At 32.1% G+C, this 18,090-nt stretch overlaps 3 protein-coding genes across 9 annotated transcripts; 1 reads left to right on the plus strand and 2 right to left on the minus strand.

Annotated features, from left to right (window-relative positions):
* Positions 1-1,899: 1,899 nt before the first annotated feature.
* On the minus strand, positions 1,900-11,156 carry LOC106785828 (protein lingerer). Of its 6 annotated transcripts, none has more exons than XM_014746584.1 (15): positions 11,060-11,156; positions 9,313-9,506; positions 8,596-8,959; positions 8,214-8,477; positions 7,952-8,145; positions 7,612-7,854; positions 7,210-7,527; positions 6,684-7,109; positions 6,383-6,607; positions 6,093-6,294; positions 5,819-6,015; positions 4,688-4,897; positions 4,422-4,544; positions 4,074-4,349; positions 1,900-3,583 (listed from the first exon to the last, which is right to left on the minus strand). In XM_014746584.1, the coding sequence occupies exons 2-15, from the start codon at positions 9,436-9,438 to the stop codon at positions 3,335-3,337; spliced, it is 3,417 nt and encodes a 1,138-aa protein (XP_014602070.1). In that variant the 5' UTR covers positions 9,439-9,506; positions 11,060-11,156; the 3' UTR covers positions 1,900-3,334. The 6 variants fall into 6 exon arrangements, with proteins under 6 accessions (XP_014602070.1, XP_014602073.1, XP_014602074.1 ...); XM_014746587.1 differs by having other exon boundaries at positions 7,952-8,142; positions 10,929-11,061; XM_014746588.1 differs by having other exon boundaries at positions 4,688-4,858; positions 10,929-11,061.
* A 442-nt stretch (positions 11,157-11,598) lies between these two features.
* LOC106785798 (exocyst complex component 7) lies at positions 11,599-14,549 on the plus strand. 2 transcript variants are annotated; one of them, XM_014746527.1, is made up of 7 exons: positions 11,599-11,734; positions 11,843-12,160; positions 12,257-12,795; positions 12,888-13,439; positions 13,527-13,767; positions 13,840-14,109; positions 14,192-14,549. In XM_014746527.1, exons 2-7 carry the CDS (start codon positions 11,932-11,934, stop codon positions 14,461-14,463), a joined length of 2,103 nt encoding a protein of 700 aa, XP_014602013.1. In that variant the 5' UTR covers positions 11,599-11,734; positions 11,843-11,931; the 3' UTR covers positions 14,464-14,549. The 2 variants fall into 2 exon arrangements, with proteins under 2 accessions (XP_014602013.1, XP_014602012.1); XM_014746526.1 differs by having other exon boundaries at positions 11,599-12,160.
* Positions 14,510-17,545, minus strand: LOC106785799 (ras-related protein Rac1). The gene is made up of 3 exons (XM_014746529.1): positions 17,360-17,545; positions 16,349-16,736; positions 14,510-16,246 (listed from the first exon to the last, which is right to left on the minus strand). The coding sequence occupies exons 1-3, from the start codon at positions 17,392-17,394 to the stop codon at positions 16,091-16,093; spliced, it is 579 nt and encodes a 192-aa protein (XP_014602015.1). The 5' UTR covers positions 17,395-17,545; the 3' UTR covers positions 14,510-16,090.
* Positions 17,546-18,090: the final 545 nt, after the last annotated feature.

The raw sequence follows: 18,090 nt of genomic DNA on the forward strand, positions 1-18,090 counted from the left end.
CAACGGCCCCTTATTAAAGTTCTTATTAAAGTGTACCTACAACCAGTGGCATTGCTGTTTATATTTGTTTCTTATTAGCATTTATTCGTAGATGATTCTCGTTAAAATTGAATCGTCTTATTTTTATCTTCCTGTTTCTCTTCTTTTCGTTTTGTTTATAATTCTTCCAAAATTTGTCAGTAGAAATAGTATATTTTTGGGAGCAAAGGAAGCTATCCTACATTTGGTCTTCCAATATTCCCTCAAACATATCCTATACTCATACCGCTTATGTGTGTACCGTTTGAGACGGCTAACGAGAGAGGGAAAGAGAAAGAGAGAGAAAGGGAAAGGGAGAGAAAGAGAAAAAGAGTTTACTTACAACTATTTGTTTCTCGTTTATGTCAGCCGTACTTAATAAAGCTTTGACAACCGTTATCTTATCTTTCTTTCTTTTTTCTTTGTCTATTTTTTTGTCGTCTTCTTCTTCTTCTTGTTAATAATAAAAGAGAGAATTGATATCTCATTTATGATACATGATAACCCACGCATAAATCGTAAAAATTCTCACAGCATCACACGGATCGTTTTCTACATGCATATTTAGCATCGTTCGTTTTAATCGGAAGAATATTGGCAATGATTTACTATTAATAATGCAAAGATGTAAACTATAACTTTCTAAAGCGTGCATTGGTCACCATTAATAACTTTATCTCTTTCAAATTTCCCTCCTTTTAAAGATCCCCGATCACGTGATATTTCTTTAAAAGGCGCGTTATATCGAAAATGGTTATGGATAACCTTTGAACAAATACATGACCTGACGCTTTTAATTCTTTTTCTTCTTCTTCTTCATCATCATCATTTTTATTTTTATTCGTATCAAATAGATAGACGGGCTGAGATTGGATATTATGACACTAAAAATTACATTGAAGTATTATCTAGTTTGGTTTGTCGGTGAACACACGACTAATTATCATAGATCGTTATCAGGTGAATTATCAGGATTAATTACCATGGATAATTAATCATCAGGTGATTCTAGGTATATCGTATATTAAATATCTAGAATTGCATAGACGTGCTTCCTTCTTATCAATTTGAAATGCAAAAATTGCTTTTTATTTTACTTATCCAATAATATTATATATACAAGGTTGGGACAAAAAAAGATTAGATATTTGAAGGGCTTATAGTATTCACCGAGATGAGTAGTCTAATTAATATGGGGTCCCAAAATCAACCCTTTCGATGTAATTAAACTTTTACTATTTATGAGCGTTCGATATGGTAAGCGAACATAGGCAATGTAGAATATTGTAGGACCCAAATTAATTAAACATTTTTTACTCGTCTTGGTAAGTACTATAAACCATTCAAATATCTAATTCTTTTTTGTTGACTATCCTGTATATATATCAGATCTACAATGAATTAAAAATCAATACATTTTCTTATCTTTTGTCCAATAAACGATCTTTCACAATTTTCACAATGGGCTATTAATGATTTCGAGTTCATATGCTTCGCAATATAAATACACGCGTGATAAGAAATTGTATAAATTATCTTTCCTACAATTAAAGAACTCTAAGTCAATATTTCTATTAATATCTTTATAAAATAAATCATTTTTGTGTGCATTTTTTATTTTTATTTTTATATGCTGCAGAAAATTTTGACGAATGTTTATAATAATAACAATAATACTAATAATAATTAAAAATACTAATAATAATAATAGTATGTAAATAAAGAATTTTGTATGTTACATATTAAATTTTTGTTGTTGTTACTTGCGGATAATAAGTTATGAAAAAGCAGAATAACGATTGAAATAATTTTCATGTTAATCGTTGCATTTTTTAAAGGGATATAAATAATATTATTGTGAAAAATTGTAATTCATTTTCTAAAAAATAATCTTAATAGAGACTTTACGATCAGAAGGAAGCAGGGCTACATTTTGAACTGATCGAAGATACGATAAGAAATTTGTTGATACCTCCTAATATCCCTTGATATTTCTACACGTATACCTAAAATTTCTTAATTTGACTTTTTTCTCTATAAATAATATAAAATCATTTTATACATACAATATAATTTCAGATAATATAATCATAAGACATTACCTTTTTGATTCGGGAACTTTAATTCAATACCGTCTAACAAAAAGTAATATTTACCTATTAAAATCACTCGAATTATTATAGTGATGCAAAAGAACAGAATACTTTTTATATAGGTACAAATAATGTTGATCTGATTTAATCCCTGCTTATATTTCATGTACCAAAAAGTGAAAATATTATAATCATAAATGTTTATGTACTTCAAATTTTCTTGATACATACAAACACTATAATTTACAGAAACACATCTTTACATTATTTCATGAAAGGTTACTTTGTTCTTATTTCTTTTTTTTTTCCATTCGTGTAAAGGAGCACGTTTGATGTTAGCCAAAATGCCTACATTTTACAAAAAATTATCACTTTTTGCAGTCGATGCGGTATATTCGCAATTGCACTGTAGTGTACTGAAGCATATACAGGAGCTGATACAGCAGCCGTTAGCTTATCTGGTTTTTTCTTTTTCTTTCACACAAGCGCTACGTTATTCACACACTCAGTAGTAGGTTTACTAGCGTTCCGATAAACCACACGAAGCCTGCTCGCGCTGTTTTTATCCTGCGTTCGTGATAAAGACAAATATCTCGAAATTATCACTTACGCAACCAGTCTATTTTTGGCACGAGTGCAACTTCTGTTAGGAAGAATTATACAATTCATTGCTTTTATAATAAACATTGTTTACAAATAATTCAAAAACATTCAACATATTAATATATGTTTGTTAAGCATAAGATATACTAGTAGACAAAACAAAAACTTCCCTCTTTTGTAGTTCTGTTCATTAAATGAAACTCAAAATCAAAATTATTTATAACAATCTAATCATTGTTAATATTTGGAACGTCACAATTTTGAAAAAATGAAGAATTTAAATTAATATTTTATTATTTCATTTTTAAAGAAATCATTTTTTAAGGGAAGTTTACTTTGAATATTCATTTCAGAAATATAAATATTTCTTATAAGAGTAACAATAAATATTGTTTAATCCTTCCAACGATTAAGACCCACTCTTTAGTCCATACTGTTTTATAGCCAAAATGTATAATCTGAAGAAAAAAACAAATCTTTTGTCCTTATTCTCATGTTCCAAGTAAACCCTTTTTATCAATGTCCGTGTTTTACACCACCATATGTCACATGGCGAATGTTTATTTTTTCTAAAGTGGTTGTTACATCGCTCCTTCCTTCTTTATCTTGTTCAAGATACTTTAATTGCTTCCAGCCCAGTAGCTAGGACTGTAACCAGGCTTAGCTTGAGCTTTATTTTGTGAACTGGTATTGGACCTTTGACCTGTGCTATTGGTACCATCCTGATGAAGTGGTTGATGCAACTGATGAGGCATCGTTGGAATAAATAAATGCGGAGTACCATATCCTCCAGGCAATCCTGCATTTTGGCTACCAGTAATACCAAATGGTGGTGGAGTCGCAGAATGAAAAGCTTGTTTTTCATATGACTGTAATTTGTTGTGAATTGTTGTTATTCAATGAAATATCTTTATAATATCAGATCAATATTACATTACACATTATATATACATACGACACACACACAACACACAACAGCAACAAAGACTTAACCCTCTATGGGCCTGTGTAACTTTGTGTGAAGTCACATACCAATAAGTTAATATTATTTGTTAATCCAATCTGGCACACATAATATTTTATAATCTTTTTTTTTGTAATCAATAAAAAAGTGTTTATAGAGATTATTAATTTCAACTTGAAATATAGTAGTAAACTTAATATTCTTGAAAATTGTTAATTCATTGTTAATTTGTATTTAGAGATTAATATTTGTTTATAATATAATATAATTTAATATATTATATAATAAAGTTATATAAATTTTGTTGAAATCACGGAAAAAATATCAGCCCATAATAGACGGTTAACTTTTGAATATTAATTATTTCAAAATTAACAATCAATATTATTACTTACATTAACTTTGCTAAGTGCTACATGACTTTTTGCATACATAGTTGCACTAATGTCAGTCGCAGAAGATCCACCAGTATTAGTATTTCCTGTAGAAGTACCAGTTTTACCGGCTTGTGTGCCAGTATAATTACTGCCGGCAGCTTTATATTCTCCGGACGGTCCCGCAGATGCTAAAGCATCGTAACTTGCACCACCACCATACCCAGATCCATAACTTCCTGGTTTAGCGCTGTATGCTCCGCTATTTGTTCCAGCATTCCCTGCTGTAGCTATCTGCTATGGTAAATTATATTAATAATATTTTAAATAAAATCAACTATATAATATAAATCATTCAAAGAATCTTACGGGGTAAATAGCAGGAGTTCCATATTGAAAACCTCCTGGCATTATGCCTCCGCCATATGTGAAATATGCATAACCTGGAGGAAGTGTTGGGTTCATCATAGGTTGTTGGTGCTGTGTCGCAGTCTGCAAATATTATAAGTATATAAGTATCTCCTTAATATGTTCGAAGATACATATTCATTAATAAAATTATCACAATTAAATCAAGCTGTTGCAAAAATACTATTAAATACGCTAAATAAATTAATTAGATACTTAAATCTTACCTGTTGCGACATGGTAGAAGGTACCGGCGACGCATTACTATCATTTCTGGCAAACCTAGCGTCACTAATACTGGTATATGCTCCTTGAACGCCTTGTACTCCTTGAACTCCTTGCACACCAGATAACGCATCACCTCGTGCCCCACCAAGACTGGTTGCTGGTCCAGTCGTCTGATAGCCCAGAGCCGCGTCATAGTAACCAGTAGTGGGCTGCAGGTTAGTCAGGGAGGCCAAACACAAAACTACATGCATACACTGTGTACTTCAAATACAAGGACGCTAACTAAGTTCTAAGATCTACATGTACTGGAAAAGGATGGACAATATACGGTAAATTGTAACCATGCTTCATAGTTAAATTTTCTTAGATAAGTATTTTTTGTCATGATTAAATAAAATACTTAATCGTAACTATGAAACAAAGTATAACGTCCACTTGCTGGGATTATGATGTTTATTTTCATTCAGTTTGAAATACATGACATCAGATACTGAGCAAATGAAAAAGAAAGATAATTAAGCTATGCCATGTCTGCGATCAAGATCACTTATTTTTTTCTTTTAAATATAACTATGCTCTCAATGTATCATTTTCCACTTATACCTATTTCAATTGATCGTAGACTTTCTTAAATTTGCTACCGAATAATAATTTAAAGGAATAGAGATGACCTTAATAAATTAATGCTTGTCTTATATGCGAAATGCTCTTTTAGAATAGGATATTAAATTTTAAAATTTTTAAATTCAACACTAAGAATTTCATCAATGAAGTGATTGAATTGCGAGCAACTACCAAGCATTTAAAAAATGATTAAGATGGCATTCTGTAAATAAAGTAAAGAGTGATAACATTATATAGAACAATGTGATTCAGAGCACCCTAATTTAAAATTGTCATAATGCATGTGTCAATACTGTCTTCTTTCAATAATGATTCATAACTCATGTTGGTGAAGATAAAAACTGACAAAAGGAATGTGTGCTGCATCAATATATATACATTACTCTAAAAAAGCAATTCAATTCATTCAAGTAAAGAAGACGTTTAGCTGTATAGGAAACATATACTTGAATGAATTATATGAATGTTGGATATAAGGCAACATTATAAATCAGGCAACAACTGACCATATGCGGTATTCTTTGTTGCATAAGTTGTAGATCTTCGTAGCTATACATTGGTTGCTGGAAAGTATATGGCACTCCTTGGCCCATAATGTACTGATGACTAAGCATTGGTGCCATGCTGCCTGCAGCTCCTCCACCTGTTATATTACCACTACTATTACCCGTTACAACGCCACTTGATGTACTTTTTGGTACAGCTGACAAAAAAACATTCGTTTATAAACAATTATATATTGTCAAATTAATAAATTGTACAAAACTTATTATAGCTTACCATTGGAACTGGTTACTTTTGTTTGAGAACTATTCACAGAGGTTGAACTAAGTCCTAATGTGGTTGTCGTCGTTGTTGCAAGAGAATTATTAGAAGTCGTTGTGCTATTTTCATATTGAGAATCCTTTGTTGTACTACTATTCAATTTGTGGTTGTGAGATGCAGTTTGTGGTTGACTGGCATAGTTGCCATATGGATAAACCTGCAAATATTAATTTTAAAATTATCTATTTATAAGTTCATCAACTTATAAACTTAAACCGTAAGTTTGGAAGAAACATAAAACTTACAGATTGAGCTGCATTTTGATAAGGTCCGGCAGCCTGAGTAATAGGAGAACTAAAGGTAGTAGCAGATGATTGATAAGCTTGAGGATTTGATTGAAAAGAAGAGGTTCCTTGATATCCACTCGCTTGATATCCAGCATTACTATTTGATACCGTATTAGTTGCGACAGATGCTGCTTGATATTGAGACGTTGTTGTGGATGCATAACCACTTGTTGTTTGATATACCTAAGAAAATAAATATATTAGAATAGTAAATAATATAAGAATATATAAAAATATGTTACATCTATATTTAAGCTACCTGGTTTGTAGTAGTTGGCTGATTGTAAGCAGAAACTGCAGATGTTGACGCAGATGGAGATGCTTGACTAAAGTTTGAAGAATTTGATTGTGGGAATGATGAAGAGGAATTATAATTGGTTTGTGAAACTGTCGCTGTTGTAGAATATGTATTGGCATTAGTGACTGAAACAGTCTGGAAAGACTGTCCTGATTGTGTATTTGTTGAATACGTATTATATGAATTTGGTGTGGCATTAGATGGTTGAAACGTCTTTTGTGGTTGATACGTCGCTGTGCCATACGTAGCTGAATTTCCTGGGGAAACTTGTGATGTAAAATCCTGTTTGGTTATATCCAAATTTTGAGCTGTATTTCCACGCCCCGCAAACGTTTGAGAATTTATTGAATGGTCATTAGATACAGGTAAACTGTCATTGCCTGATAGCTGAAAAAAAAATAAGACATACAATTAAAATGTTAATTAATTATACAGATATATAAAATGTATAAATTCAAAAATTTAATAATATATAATTATAATTTACCATTTGAGTAGTGGCGTTGTAAGGGGTTGTGGAGGTTTGTTTGGTTTCTATATCAATAGAACTATTTGTGCCAGTTGTGTTTATAGTATTTGTAGTAGAGGGAACTTCAACATTAGAAATTGCATTGTTATTAGAATTATACTTTTCAGTAGCTGATCCATCGAGTGAGCTTGAATCACTTCCAAATTCAAGTGCGCCAAATTGGACATCAAGAAATCCAATGCCACTGTTAACTGCATCGCCCGGCATTTCTACCGCAGTGGATGGAATCTTCGATGGAGGTGGTACTCTTGGACGTTGTTTAGATTGCCTTTGTGGCTATGATATTAAAAAATATTATGAACTTGTTAATATATTTTATATAAGGTGAAAGAATAGTTGATTAATGTATCAATTAAGTACCTGATTTGTAATTTGCGAAGAAAACGAAGCCTGTCCGGCTGTTTTTATATTTTCACTAGTTTGCTGAGTTAGCTGCGTCAAATATTGAGTTTGTGCAGCAGTTAATACACCACCACTAATAGCATTTGGTTGTTGTGATAGTTGCATTGTTGGTAAGCTCAATACAGTTTGTTGCTGTTGAGCTTGTTGTGGAATCAATGCTTGTTGTTGTATCGCAGGAATATCGGATAATTTCGTAATTTCCTTATAAATAATGAATTAAATAGCATTATTATATATATCAAACAATATTGAAAAGTTATCTATATTAAATGTAATAACCCATCACAAAATTACTTACTTCTTGCTGAAGTAGTCCCAGGTTAACAGTCTGATTTGATTGTATTGACTGTAATTCTTGAATCTTTGGTTCCTCGTGTACAGGAGCTTGTTCTGTCAAAGACGTACTTGGTGTAAAAACCTTAGTATCGGCCAGTGATCCTGTATACTCTTCATTATCCCAGTCCTCTGTTGTCTCGTAATTATTCCACTCTGCTATAAGATATTTAACATTGATAATGCTTAAATCTGATTTCAATTACAGAAAAATATATTATACTTACCAATTTTAGGTTGTTGAACTAATGTTTGTTGTTCTTCACTTCCTGCCCAGGTGTCAATTGGTCGACTGAAACTATGAGTCGAAGAAGCAGAGGCTGAATCGTTTCGATTCGCAAATGCTCGTGGACCAAGACCTCTTCCGCCTCCGCGACCTCCACGACCTGATCTACCAGGGCCTCCCCTACCTCTTCTACTTCCTCCATAGCTGCCATCTCGAGCACTCTCTTCCATATTTCTCTCATTTTCCTTATTTTCACGTCCACGCCCTAAACATTATTCAAAATTGCTTAACATATTTCTTATTCCTGCTTTAAAAATTAAACTATTTAATTTCGAACGTAAAGGAAATAGTAATTCTATTTATGTTCTTTGTTTAATAATTACATTCACGATTATCATGATTAGCACGGCCTCGCATTCGCGGTGGTCCACCACTTCGTTGGTTACGTCTCTCATCCCAATCTCCGCCATCATTTTGACCACTTGTTTGATCAATCATCTGTTTTGACCCACTTGGTTGACGAGGCTTCTTTTTTTTTACTTCCCATTCCGTCTTAACACCCTCGAGAAGGTCAATAGCAGCTCTATTCAGGTCTCCATCACTATCATGCAAGGCCATAATGACCTCATCTTCAGAACGACAAGTTAAATCCATAACTTCTTTGATACGTTCCTTAAATGATGGATCTTCAACACCTCCCAAACGAGTATCAATGATTTGTGCATGTCGCACCTGAGCAGTGTTTGACTAAAAATAAAAAGGAAGGAATCCCATGGTACTTAAAACAAAATTCTTAATGAATCTAAGAACTGTTTAATTTAATCAATGTTTTTATATTAATCAGTTAAATATATCTAATAATGATCATTATTATCATCTTTTTATTATATTTAACTGATATATAATTTTGTAAGTATATATATAATACATTTAATTCTTTTTCTCTTTGTTTGTTTTATTGTTATTATTATTATTATTATTATTAATAATATTATTATTTGTCCCTTCTAAACCCATAATACCTTCGTATATGAAAATAAAAACATTGATACAAGCCAATCATTTTCAACGCCAGAACAATAATATATTTAATTACAAACCTGCACTTTGTCGTGCTTAGTCGAATCTGATGTTTTAGTTTGATGGTCTGATTTACCATGTTGTGATAATTTTATTTTATTTCCTCTTCCGCTGGAGGACACTGATGTTTTATTATTTGAACTCATCGCCAAATATAGCTCCACGCACTATTTTTCACTCACCTGTTACTCTATATACACTCTCTATTTACAAACTGTAACAAAAAAGAACAATATATAAAATATTTGTACAAAAAAGATAAGGTACTATACAGTATATTACACATATGTTATAAATTATTATTTAAAAGAAAGACCCTCTTTAATATTATTAAATTAATGATAATAGATCCTATCTAATGATATAGATCCTTACAAACGTTTTCAGAAATTACAACAATATCCAGTTGAAATGTATACAATGATTAATGCATCATGATACCCAGAAATAAATGAAGTAAACAAGTAAATAAACAAAAAAAATGTTTTTAAATGAATAAACAAAGTAAAATAAAATACAATATTTATATAAGATATAGAATAATTATTTTTTTAAATTATAATTAAATGAGTGAAAAGTTATTAACTAAATATATCAAATGAATAATAATTCTATCATAAGATATAATTAGTGTTAATTTCCAATTTCAACTACAATTATTATAGGTATACAAATCTAAATGTATACACACACATAAATTATAAATTAATCTCATGAATTATAAATAAAAAGAATACCTAGCTTAACATTTAAACAAAGGTATATACACAATGGAATAAAACAAATATATCAAAACAGAACTTGCTTAGCATGCTACAGTTTAAAAAATATAAATTGTAAATTGGCTAAAAGAACTTTTGTACTTTTAGGTATCATTAACCAATTAAGAGTGAAAATAGTCTAAACTTGAAGAATCGCTTTCACTAAAAGAATTTTTATGTAGCCACGTGGGATAAGATTAGAGATGTTAGCATAATAATGATCTGCGATAAGTTAATGCATGAAATGCTTTAACCATAGAAGGTTAGGACAGCCGAGTAATATTCATTTAGGAACATAAATCTAAAAAATTCAAATATTATATAATCAAGGAATAAAATTTGAAGAAGAAACAATGGGACGATCAAAGTGTGCGTCCAAATAGCCAATAACACGATCATATTGTAGGAATACTCTTGATTCTTCTTCAAGAAGAATAAGGTAGCATTTTTTAGAAAATTCGAACGATACTCTAAGGGGCACGAAAATTTCAAGTAATATTACAAAAAAAAAACATAGATTTATTATCGATTTGCGGAATAATACCAGAAGACAAATAATTTAACATAAGCGATGATAATGCGAGAACGATTACGAGGAATATCACAAAAGACATCCGTCTGGTAGATCCTCGATTTGGGGACAGCAGCTTGTGGAAGAACTCTCACTCAATACTGTAGTAGAGACGAGCACAAACGTTTTCATAAAGACTGTAAATTCCGTAACGGTGAGAACGTAGTCATACGCTTTTAGTAGACCATGTGCACGCGAGACGCCATTTCTGGATCTGCGAGGAGGCTTGTCAACCATCGTCGCATCGAAGCATCGATGGTTAGCCCGTAAGAAGGTTCAGTTTAAATATTTGCGTTTAACTCACGGTTATCACGAAGGTCGTTCGCGTCCTTGGGAGCGCATGCAAATGCAGAAATAAGATGAATTCACGACGCCTCGGCTTTTTCGGCCGTGGCGCGCGAAAAAACACGAAAAAAACAACGAATTCACTCGTACCTGGTTAGTGCGCTCAAAACGCAGCTTAGTCACGTGACCGCGTTTTCCCCCTCTTATGATGAACAGCACCACCTTTGCCTAGGAGGTTTCGTATAACAGAGCATGCCTGACCAATTTCGACTAGAATGATTATGTTTACTAACTTACGCTTTCTAAATGTTCCTATATCTTTTAATCTTTCTTTTTTTTTTTTTTTTTATATCCAATCGTTCTCTCAATCATCCAATAATAACATTCGACGTCGAGGAATCTAGTGAAATATTCTTTTTTCATAGTCAAATTGATTTTGAAAAATATACATTAAGAAAAATTCATTTATTTCTTAAAAACGCGATTTCCCGTTTCTCCATTTTTTCTCTCTCCAGTTTTGTTAGTATTTTTCAATATATTTTATATGTTACTAGCACTGAAAAAATTGACCAATCAACAGGTGTTTTGGAAATTCGTCCAATCAAATTAATTCTATATAAATCTCTATTTCTCATTTGTCTAAATATCTCCTAGACTATAAATAAGGTCAGTCACCTTATTATTACCACTATTATAAAATTGATTCAATATTTCTTCGCTTTTAGTTAGAATGGAAAATTAAAAGAGCAAAATGTTTTATTTGAAACCTGCCTGAAAGTGCATTCTGTTTATTGCATCTAGCGCATTGACACGTTTTCACCGATGGTAATGTTACGTTTCATGAATGTGTAGTCTGATGTGCTTAATGTTCCGTCATGAAACTGAGCAGATTTGACGTAGAAAATAATATGATCTTGATTTCTAATTTAACAGATGTCGTTGACTATTTAATCAAGAACAATAGTTATAAATAATAATAGTAATATAATTGGTGCATATTAGAACAACAATATTAGAAAAAAATGCATAACACTTTAAATGATACTTCTGAACGAAGATTTGAAATACAATGCAAATTGGAATCAGAAATTGCCACTTTAAAAGCATTGAAAGAAGCAGAAAAACGAAGTAGAAAATTAACAAATGGTGTTCTTAGGATACTTTTCTCTTTGGAACAACGTTTGGCTACTTTACGACGTACCATTCTTCCTGTTTATAATGAAACTGAAAATTTACAGTCACAACAACATAGTACGTGTACGATTTGAAATAATTAAATATAATAGATATTTGTACCTTTTATTATTATCGGCTACTGCCTAATGTTTATATTTATATTTATTATAGATATTGAAAAAACACTTTGCATATTGGATCATGCTATAGGCTATTATGGTGTATGTCAAGAAGTAGAAAAGTCAATACGTAATGGACCTAGTAGTTCTGCAGGTTTAAACAATTTTCTTGATGCTATGAATCGTTTGTACAATGCTCAACGATATTTTCAAAAAAATAATCCAAGTTCTGTGGAATTAGAAAATGTTACAAGTTTATTCGCCATTGGATTAGAATCTTTATACACAGAATTTAATGATATTTTGACCAGACAAAGTAAACCCATTTTACCAATTGTTCTTCTGGATCTTATTGGTTCTGATGAGGATACGAGCGGTGAAGATGCACCTCAATCATTATGCCAATTACCAGAAGCTGTTATGGATGATTTACTTAAAATAGCTGGTTGGTTGGAAGAAAGAGGCCAACATAAACATGCCAAAATTTATGCTTCTGTACGTTCTAGTATTGTCCTTCGATCTTTACAGTTACTTAAAGAACATCAAAGAAGTGCAAGTGGAGGAAGCACACACGCAGGCAGTCCAATGCCGGTAAATTCTTTAATATAAAATTCTAATCCAAAAAGCATTTGATAATATATAAATAATGCTTATTAATTATTTATATTATCAAATGCTTTTAGAGAGCCAAATTTCCTAATCGTCACTCAAGTGGTACTCAAGAAACAACAGGAAGATGGGCATCACGAAAATTACAACATGCACTTGAAAAAAAAGCAAGTAAAATGTTATTGAAAGCATCGCAAACTACTGGATTTGGCCTATCTTTGACTGCATCAAGAAAACCACAACCACAATTATCTGGATATTCAATAGAAGATGTAGCACCAGATGAACAGGAAATGGAAAATTATCTTTTATTAACTGCAGGACTTCATAAACTTATGCAAGCAGAGCGCTCGTTGGTTGGTAGAATTTTACCCCCTTCTTTACAACTTCAAGTACTTGAAGCTACAGTACGGAGTGCTATGGATCTTGTGGCTCATGATGGAGAAAGTATTGCAACAAGGGCTAAACGATGTTTCGCGAGACGTGATTTTTCTGCTGTTTTGGTAGTTTTCCCAATTTTAAAGCATCTTGAAGAGCTTAAACCAGACTTAGAGAGGACTGTAGAAGGATGCGATTATGCCCTTAGATCTAAATTTGCATATGTTCTCAATGCACTGTATGGAACTGTATGTTTAAATAACTATTCTTGAAAATATGCTTATTATACTCCTTAAAAACTTCTTGTTTATATTGATAATAAAAATATTTTTTAGGCAGCTACGGCTTTAGAAGATTTTGCAGAAAGTGTTAGAAATGAATCTAATGCAATTTTACCTAAAGATGGTACTGTAGCGGAAGGTACAAGCAATGTCTTAGTTTTTCTAGAACAATTAGCTGAATATGCGGATACTGCAGGAACAGTTTTTATACGTAATGCAGATGTGGAATCTGTTGGTCCATCCTCTACAAAACAAATAGAAACTGAACGTAAAATTGTACTTGGCATTTACATCAGTTAGTATTAACCTAATTTTAATTTAAACAATTATATAATTAAACATTATTAATTACTTAACATTATTACAGAAAAGGTCTTAGCACAATTAAACTTAGCATTAGTCAGTAAGAGCGATGCTTCGTATTCTGATCCTTCATTACGAGCACTCTTTCGTTTAAACAATCATAACTATGTTATCAATGCTTTACGTCGCAGCTCTCTAATGGAACTTTTGCTATTAGCAGAACCAACTATTGAACAAACTTATGTTGATTTACTTAGTAAAGATAAGACCAATTATGTCTTTACAACATTTGTTAAGGCTCGAAGTTTTCTTGAACATTCATCCGATGAACCAGGTTTATAATCTATTATATGAAATATATTGAGATAACTCCGATTTTGTAGATCTAATTAAATTACATTTTGCTTTTTGTACAGAACCCGGTTCTAAAGTACTCAAAGAAAAGTTTTTGGGTTTTACAAGGGAACTGGAAGAACTTGCTAAGTGTCAACGCTCTTATTCTGTACCTGATGGACGTTTACGAGAAGAAATACGTAAAGAACTTGAGCAAGCTATTGTTCCCCTGTATACTACTTTTTATAACAAATATCGTGGAGTCTCTTTTTCTAAAAATCCAGGAAAATACATCAAACATACACCGGAGCAAGTTAAATCTGTAATAAATACTTTCTTTGATACATCAGCATAAAATAGGATTACAAAGAATATAGTTTAACAAGAAAAATAGAAAGATGCTTAATAAACACCCATTTAATAAAGCATATTTAGTTACAGTATTTATGGTTTTTTTTTCTTTTTCCATGGACCGAATCTCAATTCCACCTGACATAGATTGCACAGGTTGGTGGATTTTTGACGACGTTCGAATATAGATCTTGATCCAGCCCTTTTATATATATTTATAATATATATATAAAAAAACAAGTAACGTTCGATTTAGATTCGATCAGTGACTTATACACATAAGTGATAATAATAGGAATACATTTGAACTTCAGCATTTATGTACAATTATTTGCTATAGATTTGTTTTTTTTTTTTCTTTTTCTATACTTACACATTCGTGCTCCCTTTTTATCACACATCTGACATACCTGTCGTACACTCAATCATACATACTGCTTCTTATTTTGCATACATTTATCCTCTGCTTCTTTTATTTAATTTGATGTACTTTTAATGTTCGACTGGTATGCAATACAGCCTACATTAAGACAATGTACTGTGCGTACTAATAACAGATTCTACAGTAAAACTGTAAAAAACAGCACAAGGAAGCAGAGAATGTAATAAATTGATTTTACATACATACTCATATCATATACACCAAAAACTTATACAATTGTCTGTTTTAAACTCTGGTATGTATAGAGAAATGTTGATCAGTTTAATTAAAAAGGTGCGCCATATTCCATGGTTTGCAATTGCATATGGTATTATCATGATTACATAGCAATTCAAGTTTTATATATAGAGAGAAATCTGACTTTTTATATATATATACAAAATCTCCATGAATGTATATAAGATATCGTTTTAAAAATATTTACTTACAGCTAATTATTTTTGAATCGAATAATATTTGAAATTTGGCTAAAACGTATAAAGTGAGAAACCAATGTAGCTAAATTTATGTAGCAGTAAAGTAATATATCTATGATCAATGAATTATGCTAACATATATTCTCTTATAAAGATAAAATTCTAAAGATTTCTTTTATTCTTTTATGTGTATATACAGCTGCAAACTATACATGGATCACTCTCCCGTTTGATTAAGCTGATTAGTATTCGATTTTTGGGCTCTTGTACAATTACATAGCAATATTTGTATATTTTACCCTTTATATATAATTATTAATCATAATATTAATAACACACTTTAGCATACTGTACAGAATCAGTTCTTCTTTCGGTATCTTTTATACTTTGTTTATCTAGAATACCAGCCTACTTATATTTCTCTTTGTTATGAGATTAAAGCTTGGACTGGAAATTTATATGATCAGCACAAAAAACTAGTGCTTTGATCTTTTCGATTTCAGTAACCAGAGATAACAGGATAAGTTTGCATTTCCAATGAATGTAAATTTTGTCCCAATGGTATTTTAATCTTTCAGTATAAGAATCACCAAATTGATATTTGTGCGTTTTCATGGCAGCTGTAGTCAGTCTATCAGAGCTGGACACAAACTACACTATGGGGTCGAAGATCGGTAACTTGTAGTGATTCAATTAAAATTGACAGGCTGGAGATGAAATGGTAGTATGCTCAATTGAACTCCAGACCATTAGGCAAAAGATAACAATTAATATTATAGAAGGAAACATCTGCGTTTTGGTTTAACCTGAAGAACAGGACATAAAACAGCACGAATTGCTTCATCAAAAACAGTCTTCAAACCTTTTTGCGTTAAAGCGGAACATTCTAAATATTTAACAGCACCTATTTCTTTTGCCATTGCCAAACCCTAAAAATAATAATATCAACGTAATAACAATGTTACATGCCAACTGTTAAAAACATTCAAATATTTTTAACTCATGCCAGAACAAAAGGAAATTGTACAAACCTGAGGATAAGTAATAGGTGCAAGTTTCTTATCTTTAAGACGCTCAATAGTTTCTTTGTCCTCACGTAGATCCAATTTAGTGCCTACTAAAATAATTGGAGTCGCAGGACAGTGATGACGTACTTCTGGATACCATTTAGCACGAACATTCTCAAAACTTGCAGGATTTACCAAAGAGAAGCAAATCAAGAATACATCTGTTTGTGGATAGGACAGCGGTCTTAATCTGTCATAATCTTCTTGACCAGCAGTATCCCATAGACCTAAGTTAATGGGCTTTCCATCCACCATCACGTTCGCAGAATAGTTGTCAAATACGGTTGGGATGTATTCACCCGGGAATGCATTGGTAGTATAGCTTATCAAGAGGCACGTTTTACCCACTGCTCTGTAGTTATAAATACAACGAATACATATTGATTATTACTTGTTACATTATCCAAATCAAATGTTTAGGAAATGATTACACAATTCTTATAACACATTATCAGAAATAACTAAATTTCTCTAATGTTTTCTCCATTAATTTCCTTTTTTTTCCTATCTTTCTTTTTATATACATATTTTCCCTTTTTAAAGAAATAATAACGTTTATATATAAACAAAAGAACTTGAAGAAATTGTAATTACATTAAACGTCGACGCTGTTTCGAGGGAAATGCTAAATAAGCGATTTGTCCTCGATACGTAATCTATAGGCGTGATACACATTTCGTTAGAAAAATATATATCATATTCGATAGGATAAGGAAAAAAATATCCGAGGGAAAATATTTCATCTATAAAAACGTAATCGTCGAGTTGACGGGCGTGGTAAACTGATGAACAACATCGAGAGGATGGGCTTTTAGAATTTCGAGGTGAACAAGCTGGAGAGAGAAAGAGAGGCTGAGGCCACTGAGGTAACAACTCATCGTCATCGTTTATGGGTTTGACCTGTTTGTTATTACCCTTTGTAATAACGACCTTAAGACCTATTTTTTTATTCTCTTTGAAATAATAAATACGTACCCGTCACCGACAACCACGCACTTGATAGCCTGCATCCTGGAGCCTGGAAACGTCCGTAATGTGCGCGAGAATACGTAAAGTCGCGCGACGATTATTCTTTACCCGGTACCTCCGTATACGTATACGTGTAGAACTGATGCAAGCGTTTGTGTGTGTTTTTATGTGTATGCGTGTATGCGGTGCGTACGTATATACGTACGGAAGGATAGAGATAGATAGATAGATATGTAGAAAGAGAGAGAGAGAAAGAATCTTGTTGAGAACAAGAGAGGAGGAGGATAAAAGAAAAGAGAGCAGGATAAGCTAGAGTTATAACATTAAGGAAAAATAAGTAAGTGTGAAATTAAACGTAAAACGATATTTAAAACGTCCGATGAACTAGGAGTAACGCAGCTAGTCAAAGTTTAAACGTGCTCAAAATATAGTCTAGTTTAGTAAGGTTCGAAACGTTGTAGAATATGGTGAAGCTTCTTCGAAGGAGGGGAGGCGATAGGAGGGGTATGGAGAGGGAAGTAGAAAGAGAAACACTCAACGCACACGAGGTTAAAAGAAGACTGAACAGAGAGAGAGAGAGAGAGAGAGAGTAGAATGATGAACTAAGCCACGAAGAAAAAAACTATGCAGGCTGACGAGGATCACAGCAGGAGATATTATGATCACAAATCTCTTTCTTTCTTTCTTACTTATTGAAATCAACATTAACTTTCTATTTTTATCTTCTTATTTTCTTT

Source organism: Polistes canadensis, unplaced genomic scaffold, assembly GCF_001313835.1.
Source record: "Polistes canadensis isolate GaletaPanama2010 unplaced genomic scaffold, ASM131383v1 scaffold_57, whole genome shotgun sequence".
NCBI classification, from domain to species: domain Eukaryota; kingdom Metazoa; phylum Arthropoda; class Insecta; order Hymenoptera; family Vespidae; genus Polistes; species Polistes canadensis.